The sequence below is a fragment of the Brachionichthys hirsutus genome, chromosome 4, assembly GCF_040956055.1.
Source record: "Brachionichthys hirsutus isolate HB-005 chromosome 4, CSIRO-AGI_Bhir_v1, whole genome shotgun sequence".
Classification (NCBI taxonomy): domain Eukaryota; kingdom Metazoa; phylum Chordata; class Actinopteri; order Lophiiformes; family Brachionichthyidae; genus Brachionichthys; species Brachionichthys hirsutus.
In genome coordinates, this window is record NC_090900.1 from 1,142,116 (window position 1) to 1,170,074 (window position 27,959).

General features: G+C 46.7%; 2 protein-coding genes across 2 annotated transcripts; both read left to right on the plus strand.

The window, feature by feature from the left end:
- The first annotated feature begins 982 nt into the window (after positions 1 to 982).
- LOC137918063 (3-hydroxy-3-methylglutaryl-coenzyme A reductase-like) lies at positions 983 to 15,715 on the plus strand. The gene is made up of 20 exons (XM_068760806.1): positions 983 to 1,047; positions 1,580 to 1,757; positions 2,296 to 2,407; positions 2,495 to 2,582; positions 3,688 to 3,772; positions 3,870 to 3,975; positions 4,084 to 4,190; positions 4,669 to 4,785; positions 4,863 to 5,023; positions 7,964 to 8,220; positions 8,305 to 8,471; positions 8,816 to 9,010; positions 9,100 to 9,258; positions 9,399 to 9,556; positions 9,677 to 9,782; positions 9,888 to 10,058; positions 10,766 to 10,906; positions 11,009 to 11,167; positions 12,447 to 12,601; positions 15,036 to 15,715. The coding sequence occupies exons 2-20, from the start codon at positions 1,593 to 1,595 to the stop codon at positions 15,088 to 15,090; spliced, it is 2,664 nt and encodes an 887-aa protein (XP_068616907.1). The 5' UTR covers positions 983 to 1,047; positions 1,580 to 1,592; the 3' UTR covers positions 15,091 to 15,715.
- Positions 15,716 to 18,890: 3,175 nt separating this feature from the next.
- Positions 18,891 to 24,157, plus strand: fxn (frataxin). The gene is made up of 6 exons (XM_068738704.1): positions 18,891 to 19,019; positions 20,947 to 21,024; positions 22,286 to 22,377; positions 22,478 to 22,598; positions 23,583 to 23,680; positions 23,763 to 24,157. Exons 1-6 carry the CDS (start codon positions 18,912 to 18,914, stop codon positions 23,899 to 23,901), a joined length of 636 nt encoding a protein of 211 aa, XP_068594805.1. The 5' UTR covers positions 18,891 to 18,911; the 3' UTR covers positions 23,902 to 24,157.
- The last annotated feature ends 3,802 nt before the right edge of the window (positions 24,158 to 27,959 follow it).

Below are 27,959 nucleotides of genomic sequence, written 5' to 3' on the forward strand. Positions count from 1 at the left end.
CTAGAACCTTTCGTGCTCCTTTATTCTAGAACCTTTCGTGCTCCTTTATTCTAGAACCTTTCGTGCTCCTTTATTCTGGAACCTGTCGTGCTCCTTTATTCTTAGAACCTGTCGTGCTCCTTTATTCTGGAACCTGTCGTGCTCCTTTATTCTTAGAACCTGTCGTGCTCCTTTATTCTGGAACCTTTCGTGCTCCTTTATTCTAGAACCTTTCGTGCTCCTTTATTCTAGAACCTTTCGTGCTCCTTTATTCTAGAACCTTTCGTGCTCCTTTATTCTAGAACCTTTCGTGCTCCTTTATTCTAGAACCTTTCGTGCTCCTTTATTCTGGAACCTGTCGTGCTCCTTTATTCTTAGAACCTGTCGTGCTCCTTTATTCTGGAACCTGTCGTGCTCCTTTATTCTTAGAACCTGTCGTGCTCCTTTATTCTGGAACCTGTCGTGCTCCTTTATTCTGGAACCTGTCGTGCTCCTTTATTCTTAGAACCTTTCGTGCTCCTTTATTCTAGAACCTTTCGTGCTCCTTTATTCTTAGAACCTGTCGTGCTCCTTTATTCTTAGAACCTGTCGTGCTCCTTTATTCTAGAACCTTTCGTGCTCCTTTATTCTAGAACCTGGGTTCCCTCACATCTCACGTCTCTTCCGGTGTTAATCCCTGAATTATGACGCAATAGCGCTGCTCCAGTCTTTACCTGAAGACTCCGCATTCAACGCGTCTGTGGTGAGATGAATCGTCCAAGCTCTGGCCACGCCCCCATTACTGCCGTCGCCACGGAAACGGGGCGTCGATACGGCGCCCGTGAAACAGGTGAGCGATGTGATTGGCGGATGTGTCAGGAGACGTAATCGCGCGCGGTCGCGCTATTGGTCTCCAGTCAGCGCGCCCTGCTCTGGGAGGCGTGACGCCGGGACGCACGGAGGAACGCGCGTCCGATCAGACACGAGAAGGCTGCGTGCAGGACGAGGATGATCCAAAGTGATGAAGACATGAACAGGCGAGCGGAGGAAGAGGCCAGTGAAGCCGCGCTTTGTTCTCGGGACTGATCTGTGAGTGATAAAGATATTGATCTTATTGGGCAGCTGCGAATGGCGGTCACTGATTACAATTAAATAATCAGTCCAGTCCAGAAAGATGTAGAAATTATAGATTTATTTTTATTTAAAATGTACTGCTTCTGATTCTGATTATTGATATGCCTTTTAATAAACATTGAATGAGGCTCCAGATAGATTATGCTGATGCGTTGAACGGGAACCGGCCAATCAGCGGCCACGGCCTCGACGCGGAGCTGAGATCTGTCACAGAAGCATGTCGGCGTTTTGTTTTAGATGCATTCCTCATTAAAGGTGTGTCAATACTCAGAATGGAACGCAACCTTCAGCGCAAATTTAAGGAAGTAAATAGACTTAGACCCACACAAAAAAAGGCAAAGGTGGGCTCATCTTAATCAATAGATTGAAATGCTTGAATTTAATATCAGAGTAATTTCATTATAGAAAGCAAAGCAAAGGAAAGTATTCAGATATTAGCAGGCGAACAAGCTCTAAAGCTGAACAACTTGAGTGCTTTCTGCTGTAGGTAGAACGGCAACATGCTGACCCGTCTGTTCCGTGTGCACGGCCTCCTGGTGGCCTCCCACCCCTGGGAGGTGATGGTCAGCACGGTGACCCTCACCATCTGCATGATGTCCATGAACATGTTCACTGGAAATGACCAGATCTGTGGCTGGAACTTTGAGTGCCCCAAAACAGAAGAGGTGAGAGGATGACACAGTGTGAAAGGGAACCCTGACTGATACGATCGACTGATATGATCGACTGATACGATCGACTGATACGACTGAGCCTCAGGACTGTTCTCCCAGCGCACGGCAGGAGAAGGGGAATCCAGAACCTGAGCTTTATGATCAAAACCAGGCAGTCAGTCCAAAGCAGCAGACAAATCAGGATGGGAGCAGGCAACGAGACAAAATCAGGCAGAGGTCACAAACCGGGTCGTCAGGCAAAGAGGTGGCATCCAAAAATCAGGCAGAGGTCACAAACCGGGTCATCAGGCAAAGAGGTGGCATCCAAAAATCAGGCAGAGGTCACAAACCGGGTCATCAGGCAAAGAGGTGGCGTCCGAAAATCAGGCAGGGCACGTAGACGGGATGATGAGAGATGAGTCGCCGTGACAGGAGAGGTTTGTAGTAACTGTTTAAAGTCACTACGCTGTATAAAGTGCCGCGCGTCATGGAAAAGGTTGCCGACCTCCTGTGGTCGTTTCCACGGTGACGTGTTCTTCTCTGTTTTCAGCAGATTCTGAGCAGTGACATCATCATCCTGACCATCACCCGTTGCATCGCCATCATTTATATTTACTTCCAGTTCCAGAACTTGAGACAGCTGGGCTCCAAATACATTCTGGGTAAACTATTTGCCGGGCGCCTTTGACCTCTAGATGACCCTTCGTCCTAATTATTCAGCGACGCAGACGTCGTCTTCTTTCTTGCAGGCATCGCTGGTCTTTTCACCATCTTCTCCAGCTTTGTGTTCAGCACCGTGGTCGTTCACTTCCTTGATAAAGAGCTAACCGGCCTGAAGTAAGGACACGCAGAGAACGCAGAGAACGCAGAGAACGCAGAGAACGCAGTGAATGCTGTGAATGCAGTGAACGCAGTGAATGCTGAGAATGCCGTGAATGCAGTGAATGCTGTGAATGCTGTGAATGCAGTGAATGCTGTGAATGCAGTGAACGCTGTGAATGCTGAGAACGCCGTGAATGCAGCGAATGCTGTGAATGCAGTGAATGCTGTAAATGCTGTGAATGATGTGAATGCTGTGAACGCTGTGAATGCAGTGAATGCAGTGAATGCAGTGAACGCCGTGAATGCAGCGAATGCTGTGAATGCAGTGAATGCTGTAAATGCTGTGAATGATGTGAATGCTGTGAACGCTGTGAACGCTGTGAATGCTGTGAATGCAGTGAATGCTGTGAATGCAGTGAATGCAGTGAACGCTGAATGCTGTGAATGCTGTGAATGATGTGAATGCTGTGAACGCTGTGAACGCTGTGAATGCTGTGAATGCAGTGAATGCTGTGAATGCAGTGAATGCAGTGAACGCTGAATGCTGTGAATGCTGTGAATGCTGTGAACGCTGTGAATGCCGTGAATGCTGTGAATGCAGTGAATGCAGTGAATGCTGTAAATGCTGTGAATGATGTGAATGCTGTGAACGCTGTGAACGCTGTGAATGCAGTGAATGCTGTGAATGCAGTGAATGCAGTGAACGCTGAATGCTGTGAATGCTGTGAATGCTGTGAACGCTGTGAATGCCGTGAATGCTGTGAATGCAGTGAATGCAGCGAATGCTGTAAATGCTGTGAATGATGTGAATGCTGTGAACGCTGTGAACGCTGTGAATGCAGTGAATGCTGTGAATGCAGTGAATGCAGTGAACGCTGAATGCTGTGAACGCTGTGAATGCAGTGAACGCTGTGAACGCTGTGAATGCAGTGAATGATGTGAATGCAGTGAATGACGTGAATGCAGTGAACGCTGTGAATACTGTGAATGCAATGAACACTGTGAATGATGTGAATGCAGTGAATGCTGTGAATGCTGTGAATGCAGTGAATGCTGTGCCTCATTGCCTCATTACCCCGTGATGAAAGCCTTCGGCTGACAGTTCTGCTCTGGCCTCCAGTGAGGCGCTGCCCTTCTTCCTGCTCCTCATCGACCTCTCCAAAGCATGTGCTCTCGCAAAGTTTGCATTGAGCTCCAGTTCTCAGGTAATAATAAAAGAAAATGCACTAATCATAATGCAAAATGGAATATGAAGTAACCAGCAGCCTCTCTGACTTGGATATTGTACTTGTCCTTGTCCAGGATGAGGTGAGGGACAACATTGCTCGTGGGATGGCAGTACTGGGACCTACCTTCACTCTGGACGCCCTGGTGGAGTGCTTGGTGATCGGAGTGGGGACGATGTCAGGTACTGCTGTTACAGGGAGCTCCATTGGTTCCCTGAAGGAGATCTAAGGATAACGCTGTGAGTGTGTGACCACGATGCGTGTCTGAGGATCTGTCCTGCACATTTCAGGCGTCCGGCAGCTGGAAATCATGTGCTGTTTCGGCTGCATGTCTGTTCTGGCCAACTACTTTGTGTTCATGACCTTCTTCCCTGCCTGTGTCTCACTGGTGCTGGAGGTAAGCCGCAGCCTGTCTTTGCACGTGTCAACATCCACAGATTCAGCTTAATGCTGAAGGACATTTTGGTACCTGGAAAGGAGTAGACATAGAGAGAGACACATTGAGTACAATCGCAGTAATCCTGGGACAATACTATTCAAGCACTTTGGTTGCAACAGCGAGAATGTAAGGCCGAGTTTCTTCTTCTCGCAATAAGGAAGGTTGTCACTGATGTCTTCTGGAGGTGACATATCCTTTTGACGGTTACTTATATTTGTTTTGTTGCCCAATATTGTACTGATATTGTAGTTTCTTCAGCTGCTCTTCAGCTGCTCCCCTGGCATTATATGATATATTTATATTACTGACATTACAGGGAGAGTGAAATCTTAGAAGGAGATGCTAATGCTGAATTACAGACAGCAGACCGGGTATCGGATCGCATGTGGGTGGTACCAGACCCTAACGCCAGATTGCGCTGTGCTTGCTAATGTAGCTGTCCCGTGAGAGTCAGGAGGGCCATCCTATCTGGCAGCTGAGCCACTTCTCCAGAGTGATGGAGGAAGAGGACAACAAGCCCAACCCTGTAACCCAGCGGGTCAAAGTGATCATGGTACCTCTTCTCCTCCTTCACTGTCACGTCATTTTGGCGCCACCGTGCCTGTGATTTCCTGTCTGCTCGGCCTGCAGTCTCTGGGTCTGGTGATGGTCCATGCTCACAGCCGCTGGATTGCTCAGCCCTCGTCCAGCAGCAACACAGCGGGCGTACCGCATGCCAGCATTGCACTGGACCACCTTTCACCCAGGAGGATAGAGCCAGAGAAACCACTCTGGCACTTTTACATCACCAGGTGAGGCTGTTGCCAAGTTCGTGTTCAACATGACGACAGATGTAACCACCATCTTAAACCTCCTGCTTCGGCGTGTTGTTGTTGTTATTCTCGATTTGAATGTGCCTTCACACACATAGCAGGTATTTTGTTTTTGTTTTTTGCAATTTCATGGCACATGTGCCATCCTCCTACCAAGATTTGTGGAAATCCATGCAGATGTTTCTGTGTAATCCTGCCACAATAAACAACAGGATTACACAACAAAATATAACCTTCTTGTTTGAGGTACAAAATGCCTCGATCACACGAACCCAAGCAAAACAGCCATGGAGAAGGACATACCTCAGTCGCCATGGTCTACTGGTTCAACAGGTACTGCTCACAGCTGTGGGTGCGTGCTTCATGCTAACAGGCTATCTGCTGCATGAATATGTTGTCTGCGCCACCACTCATTATTTAGCTTAGGCGTTGTAGGGAATTTCCATAGTAGATGGGATTCCACAACGTGTTTACATGCCGACAGAACAACAGGGACGCACCACGTTTAGTTTGTTATTGTAATGACTGATTTCAATAGAACGCATCACAACAGTGACATCACACACAACACAGATGAACATGGGCTCAGATTGGCTGGGGCAAAGTCCCGCCTTCAGGGGACAGAATGACGTGAGGACAAAGCAGGAAGCGTCTTCATTCCAATGAAGCGCGGGCACGAGAGCTGTGTTGGAATCTCAGCGCTGACATCTGAACCAACTTGTACTGATCTGTTAATTATATAAATGTCTTAATCTTAACCCACATTCTCCTCATTGAATACGCACCCACAACGGAGAACAAGAACCGGAAGAGGGTTTGGTAAAACCCTACAGCGTGTTAGAGTGAAGTTATTTTCAGGCTAGATATTCAAGAGTACATGTATATCTATTCTGGCATATGATGAACTGATATGACTACTACTGTACCTTCGGCTTGTCCCATGAGGGGTCGCCACAGCAACCCAACCTTCTCCACTTCACCCTGTCCTTTGCATCGTCCTCCCCAACACCAGCCACTCTCATGTCCTCCCTCACTACGTCCATGTCTCTTCTCCTGGGTCGTCCTCTAGTCCTGTTCCCTGGCAGTTCCATCCTCAGCATCCTTCTACCGATATAGTCCCTGTCTCTCCTCTGGACATGTCCAAACCATCAAAGTCTGGCCTCTCTGACCTTGTCTCCAAAACATCTAACCTTCACTGTCCCTCTTATTATCTTGTTTCAATTCAATAAATGTTTATTTCTATAGCACAAGATCGTGACACAAAGTTATCTCGAGTCACTTTACAGGCGTAGCAGGGAAAGACCCAACATCATATAGGCTGCAGAGCAAACCACGAACCAAAGTTCTGCTATATAACACTATAAATGCTAATGCTAGCAATATGGATATCCAATTTAACAGCCACAGGTCCAGGTTCTGCAGCACCATGGACCAAAGGACCTGTAGACTGAGAGACAGAAAGAAGGACAAACAGAGGGAGAGAGCAATTATTGACATATATTTATAACGTGTAATTAACCAAATGAAGAGGGAGGAGCTCAGTGTGTCATGATGTTAAGCCACCAGTGCTGGTCTATGACAGCAGATTGATTATATTGATTACTGCATTGATTAACTATAAGCTTTGTTAAAAAGGAAAGTCTTTAATCTACTCTTGAACATAGAGATGGTGTCTGTCTCACGAACCAATCAGGGAGCTGATTCCACAATAAAGGAGCTTGATCACTGAAAGCTCCGCCCCCCTGTCTGCTCTTGGAAATGTCTGGAACCACGAGCAGGCCAGCATTTTGGGACCGCAGGGTTCTAGTGGGGCAATACGGGATAATCATCTCTGTAAGGTAAGGAGGGGCCTGGCCGGTGAGGGCTTTAAAAGTGAGTAGAAGGATTTTATATTCAATTCGTTCCCTAACAGGAAGCCAATGCAGAGACGCCAGAACAGGGGAAATGTGTTCTCTCAGTCTGGTTCCCGTCAAAACACGAGCTGCCAAACATTGCCTGTGTGAATGTTGTGAGCGAGTGAATGTCGGTGGTGGTCAGGAGGGCCGATGGCGCAAATTGGCAGCTTCGCTCCTGTCAGTCTGCCCCAGGGCAGCTGTGGCTAGTAGCTCACCACCACCAAGAATGGAGTGAATGAATAAAGCACAATGTGAAGCGTCTTTGGGTGCCTAGAAAAGAGCTATATAAAACCAATAATTGTTATTATTATTACCTGTGGAGCGTAAGAACTTCTCCTTCTCCTCTAACTCACCTCCTACCTGTGGAGCGTAAGAACTTCTCCTCCTTCTCTAACTCACGTCCTACCTGTGGAGCGTAAGAACTTCTCCTTCTCCTCTAACTCACCTCCTACCTGTGGAGCGTAAGAACTTCTCCTTCTCCTCTAACTCACCTCCTACCTGTGGAGCGTAAGAACTTCTCCTCCTTCTCTAACTCACCTCCTACCTGTGGAGCGTAAGAACTTCTCCTTCTCCTCTAACTCACCTCCTACCTGTGGAGCGTAAGAACTTCTCCTTCTCCTCTAACTCACCTCCTACCTGAGGAGCGTAAGAACTTCTCCTTCTCCTCTAACTCACCTCCTACCTGTGGAGCGTAAGAACTTCTCCTTCTCCTCTAACTCACCTCCTACCTGTGGAGCGTAAGAACTTCTCCTTCTCCTCTAACTCACCTCCTACCTGTGGAGCGTAAGAACTTCTCCTTCTCCTCTAGAACACTCTGCACCAACTCCTCCTTCAAGATAACTCCTCCATCCCTCGTTCCTCTCCGTTATAAACAACTTGAATTCTGCTCCTCAACTTCTAGCCTTGCTTCCTGTCCACCTGGTCTCCTGGACACACAACACATCACAACATTAAATGAACTCATTGAGAAATGATTCTAGTAATAAAACATATCCTACGTGCCGCTGTCCATCCTTCTCTACAGGATGATCACCATGGACATTGAGCAGGTCATCTGCCTGGCGTTGGCCCTGCTGTTGGCTATCAAGTACATCTTCTTTGAGCAGGTTGAGATGGAGTCTACGCTGTCACTGAAGAACCCCATCACAATGTCCACTCGTCCCCTGACCCCCCGGCAGCCCATGGAGACCTGCTACCCGAAGGAGCCGTACGCTGCCTTGCCTCCGGCCCCAGCCCAGGATGATGTGGCTGTCCCAACCCCCAGTAACAGGGCAGGGGGAGGTGTGTCTGTGTTCAGTGGTGGTGTTGTGACACGTGGACGTGTGTATCACTCAAAGCCAACTCCTCTCCCCTTTGTTTCCCTAGATGAGGTTATCCGGCCCCTATCTGCTCTGACTGTTGATCCCCACCCAAGGATGTTCTTTGTTGCAGGGGAGGACGTGGGAGCGCTTAAGTCCAAGAAAGATCCGCTGTGCCTCCCCCTGAAGCCTAGAGACCTGGACGAATGCGTGGCCATCCTCAACAACCCTGAGGTGCGGTATTCTAGGCGAGCCTAAAGAAACATCCTTTCACAGCTGAACTTCTGTGGATGATTGATTACGTCATCTCGGCCTACTTCCTCCTCCCCAAGGCGTCACGTCTCACCAATAGGAGTCCAGGATTGGAGGCAGTTGCGTGATTTAACTACACTAATGAGCTTAATCACTGTACTCTCTCCCTAAGGCTGAACCAATTAGAGCATGGCGCCAGCAGGAAAGACACTTGCTCTGCGTGATCCAACATCCTCCACCTTTACCTTTTCTCAGATATGACTTTGGCATTGTTAAAAGTGGGATGTGTGTGTCTCTATATATTATGGATGATTGTCTCTATGCAGCTGGGACCTCGTTTCCTGAGTGATGCGGAGGTGATGCTGCTTGTCAACTCCAAGCACATCCCACCATACAAGCTGGAGGCCGTGATGGAGAGACCAGAGAGAGGAGTGGCCATACGGAGGCAGATGATATCTGCGAAGCTCCCATCGCCCACGGCGCTGTCTTCCCTGCCGTACACCGACTATGACTATTCCAAGGTGAAGATGCAGGCAACAAACCAGCTGCTGCCTCCTGAACAACATTCTGCTGCTTGTTTTACGAGCTCGTCATCCTGCACCTTTCCCAGGTGATGGGTGCTTGCTGTGAGAATGTGATTGGCTACATGCCCGTGCCGGTGGGTGTGGCTGGACCACTACACCTGGATGGAAAGCAGTTCCAGGTTCCCCTTGCTACCACAGAGGGCTGCTTGGTTGCCAGTACCAACCGTGGCTGTCGGGCAATTGCTGTAAGTTTGACCTTGTCATTAGAATGTGTAAGTAGTTCATACATGGTGAATGGACCGCACGTGTATAGCGCTTTCTACACCTGCGTGGTGCTCAAAGCGCTTTACACATGAACCCATTCACTGTTCCCTGCACGATGTAGCTGGGAGGCGGAGCCAGCAGTCGCATCCTGGCCGACAGCATGACTCGAGGACCCGTCGTGAGACTTCCTTCTGCCTGCCAGGCTGCTGAGGTCAAGGCCTGGCTAGAGAGCACCGACGGTTTCCAGGTCATGAGAGAGGCCTTTGACAACACCAGCAGGTACAGCGTGGAAGCTGAGCACGTGCAGTTGATTCTTTGTGATTCACCTCGACCTGGAGGACTGAGAACCGACACAGACACGCCTGTTGTTTGTTTGCACCTCGTTTTTCTTGTGGGCAGGTTTGCTCGGCTCCAGAAGCTGCTGGTTGGGCTGGCTGGGAGAAGTCTCTACATCCGCTTCCATTCAAAGACTGGTGACGCTATGGGGATGAATATGATCTCTAAGGTAATGACAGTATGGACATAGTCACACCGCGGAAAGGTGGAGGGCAGGGGAGGGCAAACCATGCCTGGTGTAGGCCATTAAGACGCCTGACCCGTCTCCCTGCAGGGGTCAGAGCAGGCTCTGAGCAGTCTGCAGAAGCACTTCCCAGATTTGCAGGTGGTGGCCATCAGTGGAAACTACTGCACCGACAAGAAACCAGCTGCCATCAACTGGATTGAAGGACGGGGCAAGTCTGCCGTGTGTGAAGCCACCATCCCAGCGAAAGTGGTCCGAGAGGTAGGCGGAGCAAGCAGTGAAAAGGCATCTTACTGTTCAATCACAACTTTCATTGATGCCAGAGGGAAATTCTCTTTGTGCTCCACTCAAAGCAGAGAAAGAAGAAGCAAGACTATGCACATGCAGGCGGCCGGCGACTTACAACCTATGCGACTCGCGAGTCGCGACTGTTCGAATTTTCCACTGCACTCGTCTTTTGTGTTTTTGTTTTGTCGGAGCGAGCGAGCAAATCGAGTGCGCCACAGTTTCTGCCGTCTTACCCACGATGCCTAGCAAGACGTAGACGCGTATCATGACGCAGCGTAATATACTTACGGTAACAGACATGGGGCGAATCATGACCGAGTCGGCTCACGTCAAAACCCTCGGAACCGATTGTCGCCGTAAGTCGACGACCCCCCCTGTAGTGCAAATAGTAGAAATGCAGTAATACCTCAACATGCGAGCGTTCAGAGATACGATCAGCCTGCGAGAAAAATCTTACATTAAGATAAGACAAAGAAAATTGAGATACAAGCAATCTTGCAGATGGCGACGCAAGATGGCCGAGCGCTGCGAGCGCGCTTCACTCAGTGATTTTGGCTGTATCTGTGAATGATGATTCTCCTTTGACTTCTCTAGACGTCGTACCATTTTATCTTCTGTCTATCTATTATCACATCTGACGTCATCTCCATGTCAGGGAGCTCATGCTTGATGTGCTTCAGGTTTTGAAATCAACAGCAGGCGCCCTGGTGGAGCTGAGCATCAGTAAGAATCTGGTGGGCTCGGCTATGGCCGGGAGCATCGGAGGATTCAACGCTCATGCAGCAAACGTGGTGGCAGCCGTCTACATAGCCTGCGGACAGGTGAAGTAGATCAAAGGAAACGCTCTTTGTTTATTTATTTATGTTGTTGTCTTCTAGTGTTCCATGTGTGTGTGTGTGTGTGTGTGTGTGTGTCGCCTCCAGGATCCTGCTCAGTCAGTGGGCAGCAGCAACTGCATCACGCTGATGGAGGCATCGGGACCAACAGGGGAGGATCTGCACATCAGCTGCACTATGCCCTCCATCGAGCTGGGCACTGTAGGGGGAGGCACCAATCTGCCCCCCCAGCAAGCCTGCCTCCGGGTACAATACACCAGGATTCATCAGCACATCTGTTCAAATAATCCATGTTAAACTAGAAAATCACTCCGAGAGCGCAGACCGCCGCCGAGCGCCTCAGTCTCAGTCTGATTGACATCAAAAATACTGGCCCGACATTTATTTGTAGCTTTCGAAGACTCAACAAACCCGTTTGTCCACAGCGTCTTGGGAAAGGCCAGAAAAAACAGAACCTCCTTTGTGGAGGATGCTACGGAGAATCAAATCATCCAGTGTCAATGATCAATGAACTCAACACACTAGACAGATAGTATTGAAAGTGTCCAAAGACAAATCGTCAAAAAAGAATTAAGCCGATATCAACTGGATCTGTTGTATTAAAGATATCAGAATCAGAATACTTTATTGATCCCAGTGGGAAATTCAGGCATCTTTAGGATTACAAGCACAGTTAGTACACGTTAAACACACAGAGATAGGAATGACAGCGTTGGACTGGGAACGTGCGAGGAAGTTCGGGGTGGGGGGGTGGGGTGGGTTGCTGTCGGGGAGGACAGACGAGCCAGAGATAGCAGGCAGGCAGATGGGGAGCGGGATCAGAGAGAAGTATAGAACTAGGGAACACGGGACGACTCATAGAACGAGAGAGCCTGAAAATACTGAGAGAACAGAGAGAATGTTCTGGCAGAGAACCGTCCCGAGAGGCGGGTCCAAAGAGGCGGGTCCAAACAGGCAGGTCCAGAGAGGTGAGTCCAGAGAGGCGGATCCAAAGAGGCAGGTCCATAGAGGCAGGAGCTGATCAGGTGAGATGAGGAACAGGTGCATCTCGTTCAGCTCAGCAACGCCTCCGCAGCTGTGCAGGGCAGAAACCAACCTGCAGTCACCATAGCAACCCTCACCAACGGGGTTTAATGTCAACATTTCAAAGCTTTTCCTGACCTCATTCTGGATCAGAACCAGAAGACATGTTTCACGATGGTTCATATCGGACCCCTTTATGTCTATGTTTGGTGAGTGAATTGAAAGCAGATTTTCCAAGATATTATTTTCTGAAAATATACACCAACCATGAAAAGTCAAAGTGAATCAGAGTTGATGTTTATTTTTAACTGATTTTTGAATTTAGTTTAAGGTTAAAATAGATTATTTGTTCCTGACCTCATTCTGGATCAGGGCCGGATGAAATTCGGTGGTGAGATAGAGACCCCCACCCTGACTGTGTCAAATTCCATAAGCATCAATCAATAATGTGTGTGTGTGTGTGTGTGTGTGTGTGTGTGTGTGCGTGTGCGTGTGCGTGCAGATGCTCGGTGTGCAGGGAGCCTGTCAGGATTCTCCGGGGGACAATGCCCGGCAGCTGGCCAGAGTTGTGTGTGCCATCGTCATGGCTGGGGAGCTGTCTCTGATGGCTGCCTTGGCTGCTGGTCACCTGGTTAAGAGTCACATGACGCACAACAGGTACAAAGGGAGGAGCTTAAAGCAAAGAGTCGTCACTGGGCCTCAGAATCAATGTCATTAGGCAGTCTCTCACTGATGCAGTAAGAGTGAACACTCTCTCTCTCTCTCTGTGTGTCTCTGTCTCTCTCTCTCTCTCTCCCTGTGTATATACCCGTTCTGTATAGTGTCTCCTTCAAGCTCGGGTCCTCTGCCAGAGGCCTGGCAGCTTTACCCAGCGTGGGGGTAACTGCCCCGAGTGCCCCGATCACTACTGGCACCAGTGTTCTCTTCACTCCCCACATTTTCTCCAGCTCTTCTTGTTCTGTCTTCCTGACGTTCTGTCGCTCTGGATCGCTACGTCTATCACAACCGCTGTCTTCTGATGTTTATCCACCGCCACCACGTCAGGCTGGTTGGACGTCACCAGTTTGTCCGTCTGGACATGGAAGTCCCGCAGGATCTCTGGTCTTGACTCTGGTCTTGTCTTTGGTCTTTCTTGACTCTGGTCTTGTCTTTGGTCTTGGCTCTGGTCTTGTCTTTGGTCTTGACTCTGGTCTTGTCTTTGGTCCTGACTCTGGTCTTGTCTTTGGTCTTTCTTGACTCTGGTCTTATCTTTGGTCTTGACTATGGTCTTGTCTTTGGTCTTTCCTGACTCTGGTCTTGTCTTTGGTCTTTCTTGACTCTGGTCTTGTCTGTGGTCTTGACTCTAGTCTTGTCTTTGGTCTTGACTCTGGTCTTGTCTTTGGTCTTGACTCTGGTCTTGTCTTTGGTCTTTCCTGACTCTGGTCTTGTCTTTGGTCTTTCTTGACTCTAGTCTTGTCTTTGGTCTTGACTATGGTCTTGTCTTTGGTCCTGACTCTGGTCTTGTCTTTGGTCTTTCCTGACTTTGGTCTTATCTTTGGTCTTTCTTGACTCTAGTCTTGTCTTTGGTCTTGACTCTGGTCTTGTCTGTGGTCTTGACTCTAGTCTTGTCTTTGGTCTTGACTCTAGTCTTGTCTTTGGTCTTGACTCTAGTCTTGTCTTTGGTCTTGACTCTGGTCTTGTCTGTGGTCTTGACTCTAGTCTTGTCTTTGGTCTTGACTCTGGGGTCCCCTGTCTGTATTCGGTACAGATGTTCCTGTACCCTAAGCCCTCTACCTGGTTATGTTGTTCCATGTATGCCTTGCCTGCCAGCATCTGACCCCCTGCTGTGATGTGCTGCACTGTCTCAGGGGCTTCTTTGCCCAGCCTGCACGGGGGTACTGCCTGGTGTGGTCAACCCCACCCTCTATTGGTGGGGTTCATCCAGACGGTTCTAGTACTAAGTTCTGTTTAAACGTGTTCCTCCACGGATCCAGAAGGTTCAAGTACTAAGTTCTGTTTAAACGTGTTCCTCCACAGATCCAGAAGGTTCTAGTACTAAGTTCTGTTTAAACGTGTTCCTCCAAGGATCCAGAAGGTTCGAGTACTAAGTTCTGTTTAAACATGTTCCTCCAAGGATCCAGAAGGTTCTAGTACTAAGTTCTGTTTAAACGTGTTCCTCCAAGGATCCAGAAGGTTCTAGTACTAAGTTCTGTTTAAACGTGTTCCTCCAAGGATCCAGAAGGTTCTAGTACTAAGTTCTGTTTATACGTGTTCCTCCACGGATCCAGAAGGTTCTAGTACTAAGTTCTGTTTAAACGTGTTCCTCCACGGATCCAGAAGGTTCTAGTACTAAGTTCTGTTTAAACGTGTTCCTCCACGGATCCAGAAGGTTCTAGTACTAAGTTCTGTTTAAACGTGTTCCTCCAAGGATCCAGAAGGTTCTAGTACTAAGTTCTGTTTATACGTGTTCCTCCACGGATCCAGAAGGTTCTAGTACTAAGTTCTGTTTAAACGTGTTCCTCCACGGATCCAGAAGGTTCTAGTACTAAGTTCTGTTTAAACGTGTTCCTCCACGGATCCAGAAGGTTCTAGTACTAAGTTCTGTTTAAACGTGTTCCTCCAAGGATCCAGAAGGTTCTAGTACTAAGTTCTGTTTAAACGTGTTCCTCCACGGATCCAGAAGGTTCTAGTACTAAGTTCTGTTTAAACGTGTTCCTCCACGGATCCAGAAGGTTCTAGTACTAAGTTCTGTTTAAACGTGTTCCTCCACGGATCCAGAAGGTTCTAGTACTAAGTTCTGTTTAAATGTGTTCCTCCACGGATCCAAAAGGTTCTAGTACTAAGTTCTGTTTAAATGTGTTCCTCCACGGATCCAGAAGGTTCTAGTACTAAGTTCTGTTTAAATGTGTTCCTCCACGGATCCAGAAGGTCCCATGCAGCTCATGCAAGCGAACATTTTGGAGTTAAGTAAACCTGCCCAGGTAGAGAAAGCCTTTGGCTACTGCTCCGAACGTCACTGACCGTTAACTATTCGACCCCCAGAATACGGTTTCACATCTCATCATGCACGCGGCATACAAACGTGTGATGGTGTCCAATCTATTGTGTGCAGATCCAAGGTGAAGCTCCAGGAGACTCCAGGAACATGCACCAACAAAACGTCCTGAGACGACCACAGTCCCCCTTCAGTCCACAGCCCACGAAAGCACGGAAATCAATTCTGGAATAGAAACAGGCTTCAGAAGTCGTCCAGGCTTTCAACACGGCACCGGACTGTCTGGACGAAGCTCTCTGTCTCTGTTGGGTTATTGGGTCTGACCGTCTTGTGGAAGTGTCTTCCTTTTCCGCGTGGTCGTGTTTCACGGAGGAGCCGTTTCACTTTTAAATGCTGTCAGGTTGTTGGGAAACAGAAACTACAAATCACAAACACAGAAGCGCTGATATTTCACGAATGACGAGGCTGTCAATGAATACCCTGATTTCATTTGGTCGTCACGGTGATTTGTGGCGCTGACGAGAACACGTGGGGACAGCGATCAGCAGGACTGTAAAGCTGATTGGAGTTCTGGTTCTGGTTCCCTTACAGGAGGACAGAATGACTCACTGATAGAAGTAATAAATGGAAATTATGACAAAGAATGATGATCAGGATCCAAGAAGAAGTTCTGAATTCAGACTGTGTGCGCTCTGCTGCGACGCCCTGCAGCCGTCTCTGGCTTGCCTCCCCCCCCCCCCGATGGGATGGAGATCATCCCATCGGGGGGGGATTTGGTCACACTGAGTCTTCTTGTTCCAGGGATTACAAATATTTTGGGTATATTTTGTAATAAATAAAAGAGCGCTTTACATTGAGGCGTTGTCACTTTCTCATTGGCCATGCATGAGCTTGGCTGTGTCACCAGTGGACATCATGGAGGTGACCTTCAGCAGCAGGTATTTGTCCTGTGGCGTCCATATCGCAGCCGCTTTGTGAAAACTGCACCAATTGTAAGATAGGAAATGGAATAAGCTGCCCTCTGACGGTCACCATGGAAACCATATTCATTCCTTAGGACTTGAATCTAGACCCGTTCTACACCAGATTCTTGATTTCCTTTCAAGAGCTTGTTATGAGGAATTCAAGGTAACTGCTTGTATTGAGATCATCTCTTTTTGTTTGTTTCCGAGCATACATTTGATTAGTTGTCGCCCTGATTGGTCTCAGAGGCGGGCTGGTCCTGAATACCTGAAGTCTCTGGGTGTGCAGGGACTGTCTTGGTTGACACGTCTCCGTAACATCGCATGGCAGCCGGGGGACAGGGCCTCTGGACTGGCAGCCCGGGGTGGGGGTTCCTGGAGGGTGTGCTCCAACTACAAGAGAATCACAGTCTATTCCAGGGTTCTGGACCAGCTCCACACCCTCCACCGGATGCTCGAGGGTTTGTTGGAGTTCACCGAAGCAGTCCTCGTGTGTTTTGTGGATTTGGAGACGCCGTTCGACCGCATCCCTCGTAGTATCTTGTGGGGTGGGCCATTCATCGTCGGTTCTGTTCATAATCCTTATTAGTCTACGTTTCTCCTCTCACCTCTGGTCATGAGCTTTGGGTCATGACCAAAAGGACAAGATACCGGATACAAGCGGTCAAAATGACTTTCCTCCTTTAGAGACAGGGGGGAGGAGCTCGGAGTAGAGCTGCTGCTCCTCCACTCAGAGAGGAGTCAGATGGACGCCTCCCTGGGGAGGAGTTCCGGGCATGTCCTGTCGACAGGAGGCCTCGGGGAAGACCAAGGACACTGGACAGAATACGTCTCTCGGCTGGCCTGGGAATGCTTCCGGATGGCGCTGGAAGAGCTGGAGGAGAAAAGTCTGGAAATCCCTGTTCAGACTGTTGCCCCGGATAAGTGGAAGAAGATGGATGGATAATAATAATTATTATTATTATTATGAGCTCTGGGAAATATAGTATGACAAAAATAACAGATCAAAATCTGTTTGGTTAACAGTTTCAGTATTCAAACATCTGTATGATTGAACATTGATTGTGGACTGAATGAAATTGTCAACAACCGTTTGTTGTTGTTCAAAAGGAAAGGAAAGTAAATTTATAGCGGAAATAAACGTATTGGTCAAACCGGTACGCTTACGGGACTTAAGCATCTGTCATAAAGTGTGGAAACAATTCTGGTCCAGCTGCAGATCTCTGGTGACGCCGTAGCCGTGGAGACGGTCAGACCAGAGCAGTCGAGTGAATGATTGACAGTTCGGGTCGGATTCTCTCCGACCGGGATTACATGGCTTTCATTTGCTCCTCTTTTCCTCACAGCAGATATCCAGTCAGAAATCCTCCACTGATCTCTCACCAGAGAGGCTCTCAGCCAATCAGATGAGGGCCTGTCACATCTCACCAGTTTAGGGTGGACGGATTGGCTAAGCCCTTCTGGGACAGGGCAGACTCATGAATAACGTGAGCAGCACGGACTGAGGTTTGGATCAGAGAACGGCTCTGCTCTCAGCTTTAAGGCCGGCCCGTCGGTGCATGTCAGGAATGGCCAGTGATTGGCTGTAAGAAACAAGATCACGCCCATCTCTCCCAGAATCAAGGAGTCTATTCAGGCTCAGGTAAACCGCTGCATGTTTTTATTAGTAGTCGCTTCATTGATAGAAAACTGAGCTGCGGATGGTAAAATAAACAGAACCAGCCGATGCTTTTGGATCTGACTACATTGGTGAAAGAGTGAAAGCATGGGAGGGGGGGTTCTCCGTGGGAGGGGGTGAGGAAACATCATCACACCACCCTGCAATCGATCCTTCTCAGTTCCATCAATGATCTGTTGACATGAACTTTACAGATATAGATGTGCAGCACAGCGTTTGTTCTTACACTGACACACACATTTATTTTAGTGTGTGTGTGTCTTTAATTATTCCTTGGTCAAACTAACCCTAAACAGCCTTTTTATCCTGGTGGAGTACGGAATAAAACGTTTAATGTTTGTCTCTGTAGGAAACGTTTTCGGTTGAAATAATTGAGGGTTTTTTTCTGCTGATAAATGACTCAGCGTTACGGCAAGAGAAAAATTACTTCGATTTTTAGACAGATCCAGAAATACTTTATTTGTAGTTTAAAAATCAATCCTAATTATTTTAGAGAACATATAGTCAATGTGCGTGTTGAATGTTTCCTATTATTTATAATTTATTGAACTACCAGAGAAATTATGTTATGTTATAATATATTGAAATATTGAAATAATACGGACATGCATCTTTAAACAGCTGTTCTATTAAAATTATTTTATCTTACGCACATTGGATTACTTTTTCCGATTTAAAGCAAAATATTAAACCGATTTAAATGTATGTCTGCAATATCTGGAATTTTAAAACTTATCTTTAAAATGATACAACTATTTTTTGTCTAGATCCTTGTTTACAACATAAATAATTCATCTTTTTCTCCCAACGTGTCCCACCAGCAACGTCACAGCAAATCCACCTCCTCCACTTCAGCCTGCATGGAGATTTCTAATCAACGTTTACTGGAAGCCCCCCCCCCCCCTAATGCCAAATTTCTCAGGCGTGGCGATAATTGGAGTGGAATATAAAACATGAGGAAAATTAATTGAATTAAGTTGTCTCTTTCAAATGACTGATACTTTGGCCCTCTTATTAATCGTTATCTGGAAAATAAATAAATGTATGAGCACAACAAATATGCTTTCTTTCTGGAATTACGTTTGCTTTTATGCTACTCGATGTGGAAGTAATGAAACAAAGTTAAACAGTTAATCAGAACCGAGTTTTACCAGTGAACTCTAATATATTTATATTTACGTCTTCGTGAGAGAACAGCTTCAGGTGCTTGTGAACGGAGCAGCACACCTTTCCTCCCACTAGGGGGCAGTATACATATTAAACGTTCGTTCTCAGTTAGAGGACACGAAGAAGTAGAAGCGGAAGTGGAGGAGGAAGCAGGAAGCGCTGTTACAAACAAACACTCTGGACGCCATGGCTTCCTTCCGGACAGCGCGTTGTGTTTATTTGCGGATGTTCCGGATGGGGAACGCTCGACTCACCTCGGTGACTTCTCAGCGAGTCAGGAAGCTCTCTAACCAGGTAACTCACTAACCAGGTAACTCTCTAACCGGGTAACTCTCTAACCAGGTAACTCACTAACCAGGTAACTCATTAGCCGGGTAGTTCTCTAACCAGGTAGCTCTCTAACCAGGTAACTCACTAACCGGGTAGCTCTCTAACCAGGTAACTCTCTAACCAGGTAACTCTCTAACCAGGTAACTCACTAACCGGGTAGCTCTCTAACCAGGTAACTCACTAACCAGGTAACTCGCTAACCAGGTAACTCACTAACCGGGTAGCTCTCTAACCACGTAACTCACTAACCAGGTAACTCACTAACCAGGTAACTCACTAACCAGGTAACTCACTAACCAGGTAACTCACTAACCGAGTAACTCACTAACCGGGTAGCTCTCTAACCAGGTAACTCACTAACCGGGTAGCTCTCTAACCAGGTAACTCACTAACCAGGTAACTCTCTGCTATGTTCATGTTGTAGAGCTAGCCTTAGCTAGCTCCGGTTCGTGACCACGAACACTGAGATAATAAACACAGTAATATTTGTGTTCCAGATCTGGGGCAGATAATAAACACAGTAATATTTGTATTCCAGATCTGGGGCAGATAATAAACACATTAATATTTGTATTACAGATCTGGGGCAGATAATAAACACATTAATATTTGTATTCCAGATCTGGGGCAGATAATAAACACATTCATATTTGTATTCCAGATCTGGGGCAGATAATAAACACAGTAATATTTGTATTCCAGATCTGGGGCAGATAATAAACACAGTAATATTTGTATTCCAGATCTGGGGCAGATAATAAACACAGTAATATTTGTATTCCAGATCTGGCGCAGATAATAAACACAGTAATACTTGTATTCCAGATCTGGAGCAGATAATAAACACAGTAATACTTGTATTCCAGATCTGGAGCAGATAATAAACACAGTAATATTTGTATTCCAGATCTGGGGCAGATAATAAACACAGTAATACTTGTATTCCAGATCTGGAGCAGATAATAAACACAGTAATATTTGTATTCCAGATCTGGGGCAGATAATAAACACAGTAATACTTGTATTCCAGATCTGGAGCAGATAATAAACACAGTAATATTTGTATTCCAGATCTGGGGCAGATAATAAACACAGTAATACTTGTATTCCAGATCTGGAGCAGATAATAAACACAGTAATATTTGTATTCCAGATCTGGGGCAGATAATAAACACAGTAATACTTGTATTCCAGATCTGGAGCAGATAATAAACACATTAATATTTGTATTCCAGGTCTGGGGCAGATAATAAACACAGTAATATTTGTATTCCAGATCTGGAGCAGATAATAAACACATTAATATTTGTATTCCAGATCTGGGGCAGATAATAGACACAGTAATATTTGTATTCCAGATCTGGGGCAGATAATAAACACAGTAATATTTGTATTCCAGATCTGGGGCAGATAATAAACACAGTAATATTTGTATTCCAGATCTGGGGCAGATAATAAACACAGTAATACTTGTATTCCAGATCTGGAGCAGATAATAAACACAGTAATATTTGTATTCCAGATCTGGGGCAGATAATAAACACAGTAATACTTGTATTCCAGATCTGGAGCAGATAATAAACACAGTAATACTTGTATTCCAGATCTGGAGCAGATAATAAACACATTAATATTTGTATTCCAGGTCTGGGGCAGATAATAAACACAGTAATATTTGTATTCCAGATCTGGAGCAGATAATAAACACAGTAATATTTGTATTCCAGGTCTGGAGCAGATAATAAACACAGTAATATTTGTATTCCAGGTCTGGAGCAGATAATAAACACAGTAATATTTGTATTCCAGATCTGGAGCAGATAATGAACACAGTAATATTTGTATTCCAGATTTGGAGCAGATAATGAACACATTCATATTTGTGTTCCAGGTGTGGAGCTTGTCTCCAGTAACGGGGGCTCGTCCGTGTCCTCGCTACGCGTTACATCCAACGTGCCCAGTAAACAGAGTAAGTCCAGCTCAGCGCTTCGTCTTCGTGTTTTCCAGTTACGCATATGTTATTACACGCAGCTCCACCTGTCAGCTGTGGATCCATTACCAGCACGACGACTGGACTAGTAATATGTTCTACCATTATTGTAATGTTTTAAATCATAAATGATCCATGATTAACTTCCTTGTTTCAGATTCAGATCTAAGCATCACATCCCACATTGATACCTGATTTCATCTGCCGAGTTATTTGAGGTTCCCAGAAACATTTACCGGATCCGTGCTCTCCTTTAAAATGTGTCCTCCTTAATTTTACAGCATGCATGTGTGATATTCTTAATCTAGTTCTGCATGAACCTTAAATAAATAGCTAATAATACAGTACATAATAATTGTTATGAAGGGTGGTGTAGTGGTTAGCACTGTTGCATCACAGCACAAAGGTCGTATGTTCTCCCCGTGTCTGCGTGGGATCTCTCTGCTTTGCTCCAAAAACAAGCAACTCGCTCCTGTGTGTGCGTGATGCGCTGGCGACGCGTCCGAGGTGTGCCCCGCCTCTCGCCCGTTGCAGGCTGGGATAGACTCCAGCAACTCCGGCAAGAGGAAGGACGTTATTGTGAAACGATGACCGTAAATCCAAGGAGAGAAAAGACCTGATAGTTATGCTATCAATTACATGTATTTATTTATTTGTTTGTTTGAGCATCAAAACATCAGACGTAAACTCAAAATGAACGTAAACAAACAAACACAACTCAAAAGGAGTCGGATGAAGTGTAAACCTCTAGAATCCTGCACCAACAGATCAGCTGACATAAGCACATGTAAATACTTAAATATAATACACGTGTCTACACATAATAAACATGTTTATGTACTTAACGTTTTAGTGTAGGTGGTCTAACACAATACATCTGTTGTTTCAATAATTAGTATGTTATTACCTATCAATAAGTATACCTTAAAAATACCTCATATTTATACTTTCTTTTAAAAACAATTATACTTTGCCACAGCTGTATTGCAGTATTCTAGTTATTGCATACTTTTACACCCCAGATAGAGTTCTCTAGCAGTTGTTACTTTATTAAGTTGTATCCTCCCCCCCCCCCCGTGAAGCTGAGCTGTAGGGGACACACAGGAGTAGCGGTTAGCGGCCGGCGCTACAGGATACGCTGCACACTGGCCCGGATCGTCGGTCCTGCTGGACTTTATCCAGACGATGAAGATGACGATGAAGTCCTGCTGAGGCTCTAACACCAGTTTCTCCGTGGCAGTGTTCAGAGAGCAGACCCGATGCTGTTGGGTGGAAGAGGGACGTCCATGCGTCGTCTTCAAGGCGGGACGGACCCACCCTGGGACAGAAACGGTACGCCGCGCAGCGCTTCCGGGCCCTCTGGGCGTGTCCGCTGTTCTGACCGCTGTTCTGACCGCTGTTCTGACCGCGCTGTTCCGTTGCACGCTGGCAGCGACCTTTCAGAAGCAGCGTACGAGAAGCTGGCCGAGGAGACGTTGGACTCGCTGGCCGAGTATTTCGAGGATCTGACGAACGAAGCGTTCACCGGGCCGGACTACGACGTTGTGTTTGCTGTAAGTCCGTTTCCTCTTCCCAGTCCCCTCTCTGACTGCAGTACACGGTAAAACTGCAAGTACTGCTAATGCTCATCATCACTGAAGAAATATTAACTCTTTGAGTGCCGTTAACGTCTGAAGACGTGTTTCTAACCCAAACGTTCACTGCTAGTCCTGACATTGAAATCTGCCTCTCTCCAACGGCCAATAGGAACACACTTTCTATTCCTGATGAAAGAAGAGACTTGAACCTTTCACCCAGTGGCTTCCGTGTGAGCGTAGTCACAGGAAGGAATATTCTGTGGGGCTCGGAAAATCAGGAAAAATGCGTGAAAACTGGGGCAGCTGAAAATGGCTGGTGAAATTATTGATCTTAAGTCTCGTAAAAATGAATGAATATCAATGTTGGATTTAATCTTGTGTAAAAGGATGTTGCCCCTCAGCTCGGTGGCGCAGGGGTAAGCGCTGTTGCCATGGTCGCGGGTTCGTCTCCGGCTTGTGGCCATTCTGTGAGGAGTTTGCATGTTCTCCCCGTGTCTGCGTGGGTTCTCTCCGGGTTCTCCGGCTTCCTCCCACCACCAAAAACATGCAGCCTAGGCTGATTGGTGACACTAAATTGCCCGTAGGTGTGAGTGTGTGTGTGGCTGGTCGTCTGTCTCTGTGTTGCCCTGCGATGAACTGGCAGCTTGTCCAGGGTGTCCCCTGCCTCTCGCCCATTGACTGCTGGGATTGGCTCCAGCTTGGCCCGTGACCCGATAACGGATTAAGCGGTTGGGACAATGAAGAAGGATGTTGCCCCTGGGCCTGGCCTGGGGCCTGGGCCTACCCTGGGGTCTGCGCCCAGCCAGGTTGCTCAGAAATCCTCCCACAGACTTCAACAGGAAGGAGCAGAGGCCCTACTCCAAGCCTCCTGTGGCTCCTCCCCCTCCATCCCTCTCCTGCCTGAACGCGTCTTAAGTTTCTCATGGCACAGGAACTCTGCTGACGTCTGCTTATTTGCAGAGTGGCGTGTTGACGGTGAAGGTGGGCGGGGACCACGGCACCTACGTGATCAACAAGCAGACTCCAAACAAGCAGATCTGGCTTTCTTCTCCCAGCAGGTAAAGGCGCCTGCCTGGCGATGAGACAGACATCTTATGGTTCTGATGAGACCTCTGACTTGAGAAGCGTCTCTTCTTGCAGTGGGCCGAAGCGCTATGACTGGACAGGGGACCGCTGGGTGTACGCCCACGATGGGCGGAGCCTCCACCAGCTGCTCACCGAAGAGTTTTCCAGCATCTTCAACAGAAACATGGACCTCCTCGATCTGGCCTATTCCTGAACGCCGTCAGCAGCAAGTGGCCCGTCTGCAGGGTCACGCCCCGGGTCACGACCCCCACAGTAATACGTGCAACCACACACACACTCATCAGCAGCAGTCAGAGGACGGCCCGATGGTGGATGAGGTTTGGCTGCGAGATTTTTCATGTGGTCGGATTTATTTATTCGTTGTTTTGAGTTTAATATTGCCGCTAGTTCAACCTCTGTGATCCAATGTCATCTATTAAGGTATTTATTTTGGCGTTTTCTGATTTCTAATAAAGTTAAAGATGTTTGGATTTCCAAAGGTCTCTGTGTCCGTCGATCGATTGGCTTTCAATCGCTCAATGATATTATTTATTTAGATTATCTGTCGGTTGGCGTAAGTCCAAAATCATGAAATGGTGATGATGAATATATTTATTAGATAGAATGCTAGAGTACAAGTACAGTCACACAGTAGCATGTATTACAGTACAAGTACAGTCACACAGTAGAATGTATTACAGTACAAGTACAGTCACACAGTAGAATGTATTACAGTACAAGTACAGTCAAACAGTAGCATGTATTACAGTACAAGTACAGTCACACAGTAGAATGTATTACAGTACAAGTACAGTCAAACAGGAGCATGTATTACAGTACAAGTACAGTCACACAGTAGAATGTATTACAGTACAAGTACAGTCACACAGGAGCATGTATTACAGTACAAGTACAGTCACACAGTAGCATGTATTACCGTACAAGTACAGTCAAACAGTAGAATGTATTACAGTACAAGTACAGTCACACAGTAGCATGTATTACGGTACAAGTACAGTCACACAGTAGCATGTATTACAGTACAAGTACAGTCAAACAGTAGCATGTATTACAGTACAAGTACAGTCACACAGTAGCATGTATTACAGTACAAGTACAGTCACACAGTAGCATGTATTACAGTACAAGTACAGTCACACAGTAGCATGTATTACAGTACAAGTACAGTCAAACAGTAGCATGTATTACAGTACAAGTACAGTCACACAGTAGAATGTATTACAGTACAAGTACAGTCACACAGTAGAATGTATTACAGTACAAGTACAGTCAAACATCCTGTCTAAGAGGAGCATTTCTAAAAAGCCCTTGCGGTCTTGTTTCCGTTGAAAGTCCTTCGTACATAAATCATCGACAAATAAAAATAAAACCAATATTAAATTACTCAATTGATGCAAAATAACAATAAAATAAAAAAAGTTACACCACAGATGCAAAATAACAATAAATTACAAAGACACATAATATGTACAACGTAGGTGTACAACAGATTCAAGTCTTGTTTGGTGGGTAAATCTCCGAGGATTATTTGTCACACTGGAGCGTGACCGTTTGTCATCCTCCAGACAGACACACAGAGGACAGAGTTCTTGCTGCATGATGGTAGCCATGGTAACCCAGTAACCTCTGACACCACCACAGCAAAGTGAGCTGTATAAAAGGGACTTCAAGATGCACTCAAGTGCACCTTGTAAACCAGGTTTCTCTATGCCTTGCACCCCTGGAAAACTTTAAGTAGATCAGAAAACTTTATTATCCCGGTGAGGGGCAATTTGTTTCACAGCCAGCAGAGACACACCACAATTCAGTCAACGCACAAGCAAAACATAAGAAGTGCACAAGTGGAATAAAAGCTGGTTGTAAAAGGCTGTTGATAAAACCAGTGGATGCAGGAAGAAATGACTTTCTCAATCTTTGTCCTGCACTTTGGTACCGACGACCGGAAGGCAGCAGCCTGCATTCAGAGGCCAGCGGGGGAGTCGGGTCAGCCAGGACAGCTCCTGGGTTCCCGCACCCCCAACAAAAGTAGTATCTCGTGGGACGGTGGAGAATGGAACTGATACTACCTTTGAGCTTTATGCCATTAAAGACTTTAAAGGTATTGGCAATAATAATACATGTAAACGTTTAACCATTAAACATTTTTGTTAAATTGCATCATCCAAGGTTTGGAACCCCCTACGAGATTATCTCGCCCCCCCCGTTTGGGAACTCCTGTTGTTGCAGGACAGACGGACCTCGTTCAACGTTTTAATTTGCACAAAGAACTGCGTGGAGGCGCCATCGTTAGAACGGCGTTACAGAATAACTTCATGGCCTGTTTGGGACTGGAACGTCAGGTGAGACTTCAGAACGGAGACTTCAGGACGGAGACTTCAGGACGGAGACTTCAGGGCGGAGACTTCAGGACGGAGACTTCAGGACGGAGACTTCAGGACGGAGACTTCAGGACGGAGACTTCAGGAAAGAGACTTCAGGACAGGGACTTCAGGACAGGGACTTCAGGACAGAGACTTCAGGACGGAGACTTCAGGAAAGAGACTTCAGGACAGGGACTTCAGGACAGAGACTTCAGGACAGGGACTTCAGGACAGAGACTTCAGGACGGAGACTTCCGGACAGAGACTTCAGAATCAGAATCAGAAGTTGTTTATTGCCATTGTCAGTGAGTGTTCGCTGGCTAGGAACATTTCTCGGTGAAGTCGTGCTACATCTAACAGTAATGACAAAATACAAAAAACATACGGGTGCGGACACATCAGCAGCAGCAGGAGTGGGGACACAGATTCAGGACGGAGACTTCGACAATGACTCAGTCCCGCCTCTGCAAAGCGGCCCGACGTAGCCGACCTGTTTGGGCTGGAGCTTAACGCATCGTCTGCTAGAGACCACGTACAAAATAAAGCCGAGGCATTAGCATCGATGTCTTCTACTAGCGCCGGCTACATGTTCAGCACTAGGATACATAATTTAAAGGACACAACGTCTCACAAAGCAACGATGCATCCATATCTGAGCTGACTAACAGAGAGTTGTTTTTTAGCAGCTCTAATTTTGGCCTGAAGCTACATTCAGAGGCTCCGTCAGGTCAGTGACGGTTCCTCCATTCTGCCTCTAGCGAGTAATACGACACAACTCGGGGTGAAGCGCCATAAACATAGCAGCTGCATCCAGAGGACAGTCTGTCCTTCCATGGAGACTCGTTGTCTCTACTACGCGTCCCCCCAGCTCGGACGACGAGCGCTTCTAATAATTCAGACGTTTCGGGTTTCTTTGAATAAATTGATAAAATGCACAATTGCCTGACGACCTCCAACTACTTTTGTTGAGTTCATATATACTGCTGTGCTCCCACGCAGTCTCGTTCTTATTGATGGGGACATGCGTTGCTCCCTGTTCAGCAGGCGGGTCAGGGGGTGACGAAGCAGCGCTCGTGGATCTGTGTGAGAAAGAAGGACACATGTGGAGTTTGTGGCTAACGAGGAGGGCTAATTGTTATTCTGCTAACCGGTTGTTTACTTGATCCCTGATCATCCACTTCGCACCTCGGCTTCATCTCCGGCTCAGTCCAAAATGCTTAAAGAGTCGGACCTGCATATTTTACTGTTGCGTATTTTGGAGGGTTGGATGCTGCAGATTGGACCTCAGAAGGGGTGCGAAAAGAAAACGTCATTATCATGTAGCATTTGTAGTCTCTTTCACTCAGACATTTAAAAACCTAGCATGCGCTTCCTGCCACTAGGGGGGGGTCGACCTACACAATCAAAAGGTAAGAGGTGGCCTGGGATAGAGAGTATGTCTGTCTCAGTTTCATCGCTGTTTGTGTTTGGTCTCATTCATGGACGTTCCTCATTGGCTGTCTCCAGTAACTGTCAGTTTGAGACAAACTTGTTCTTCTTCCTTTGGCTACACAACTGTGGTGTCGACACGGCGGTGGGATAGTGACGCTTCACCGCCCGTCACACTTTTGTAGCGTTTCTCTAAATGTTTCCCCCCGATCTTATATTTTAATTGGGGTGGGTTGGTCCAACAAAGTGGTCGTTTGGCATTAGTTGTGTAACGGTATCAAGGCTGTTCCTCTAAAGATGGTGTTTACTGACAAGACTACTCACAAACATTCATGAAATGTGACCGAAGCTCAGATTTAGCCTGATCGAAACCGATCAATAAAACTCATCAATAAAAAGTGTTGGAATACTTCCCTGTAAAGTCTGTGTGTTCTGTTTCGAGGCTGATATCTGCTCAGGGTAT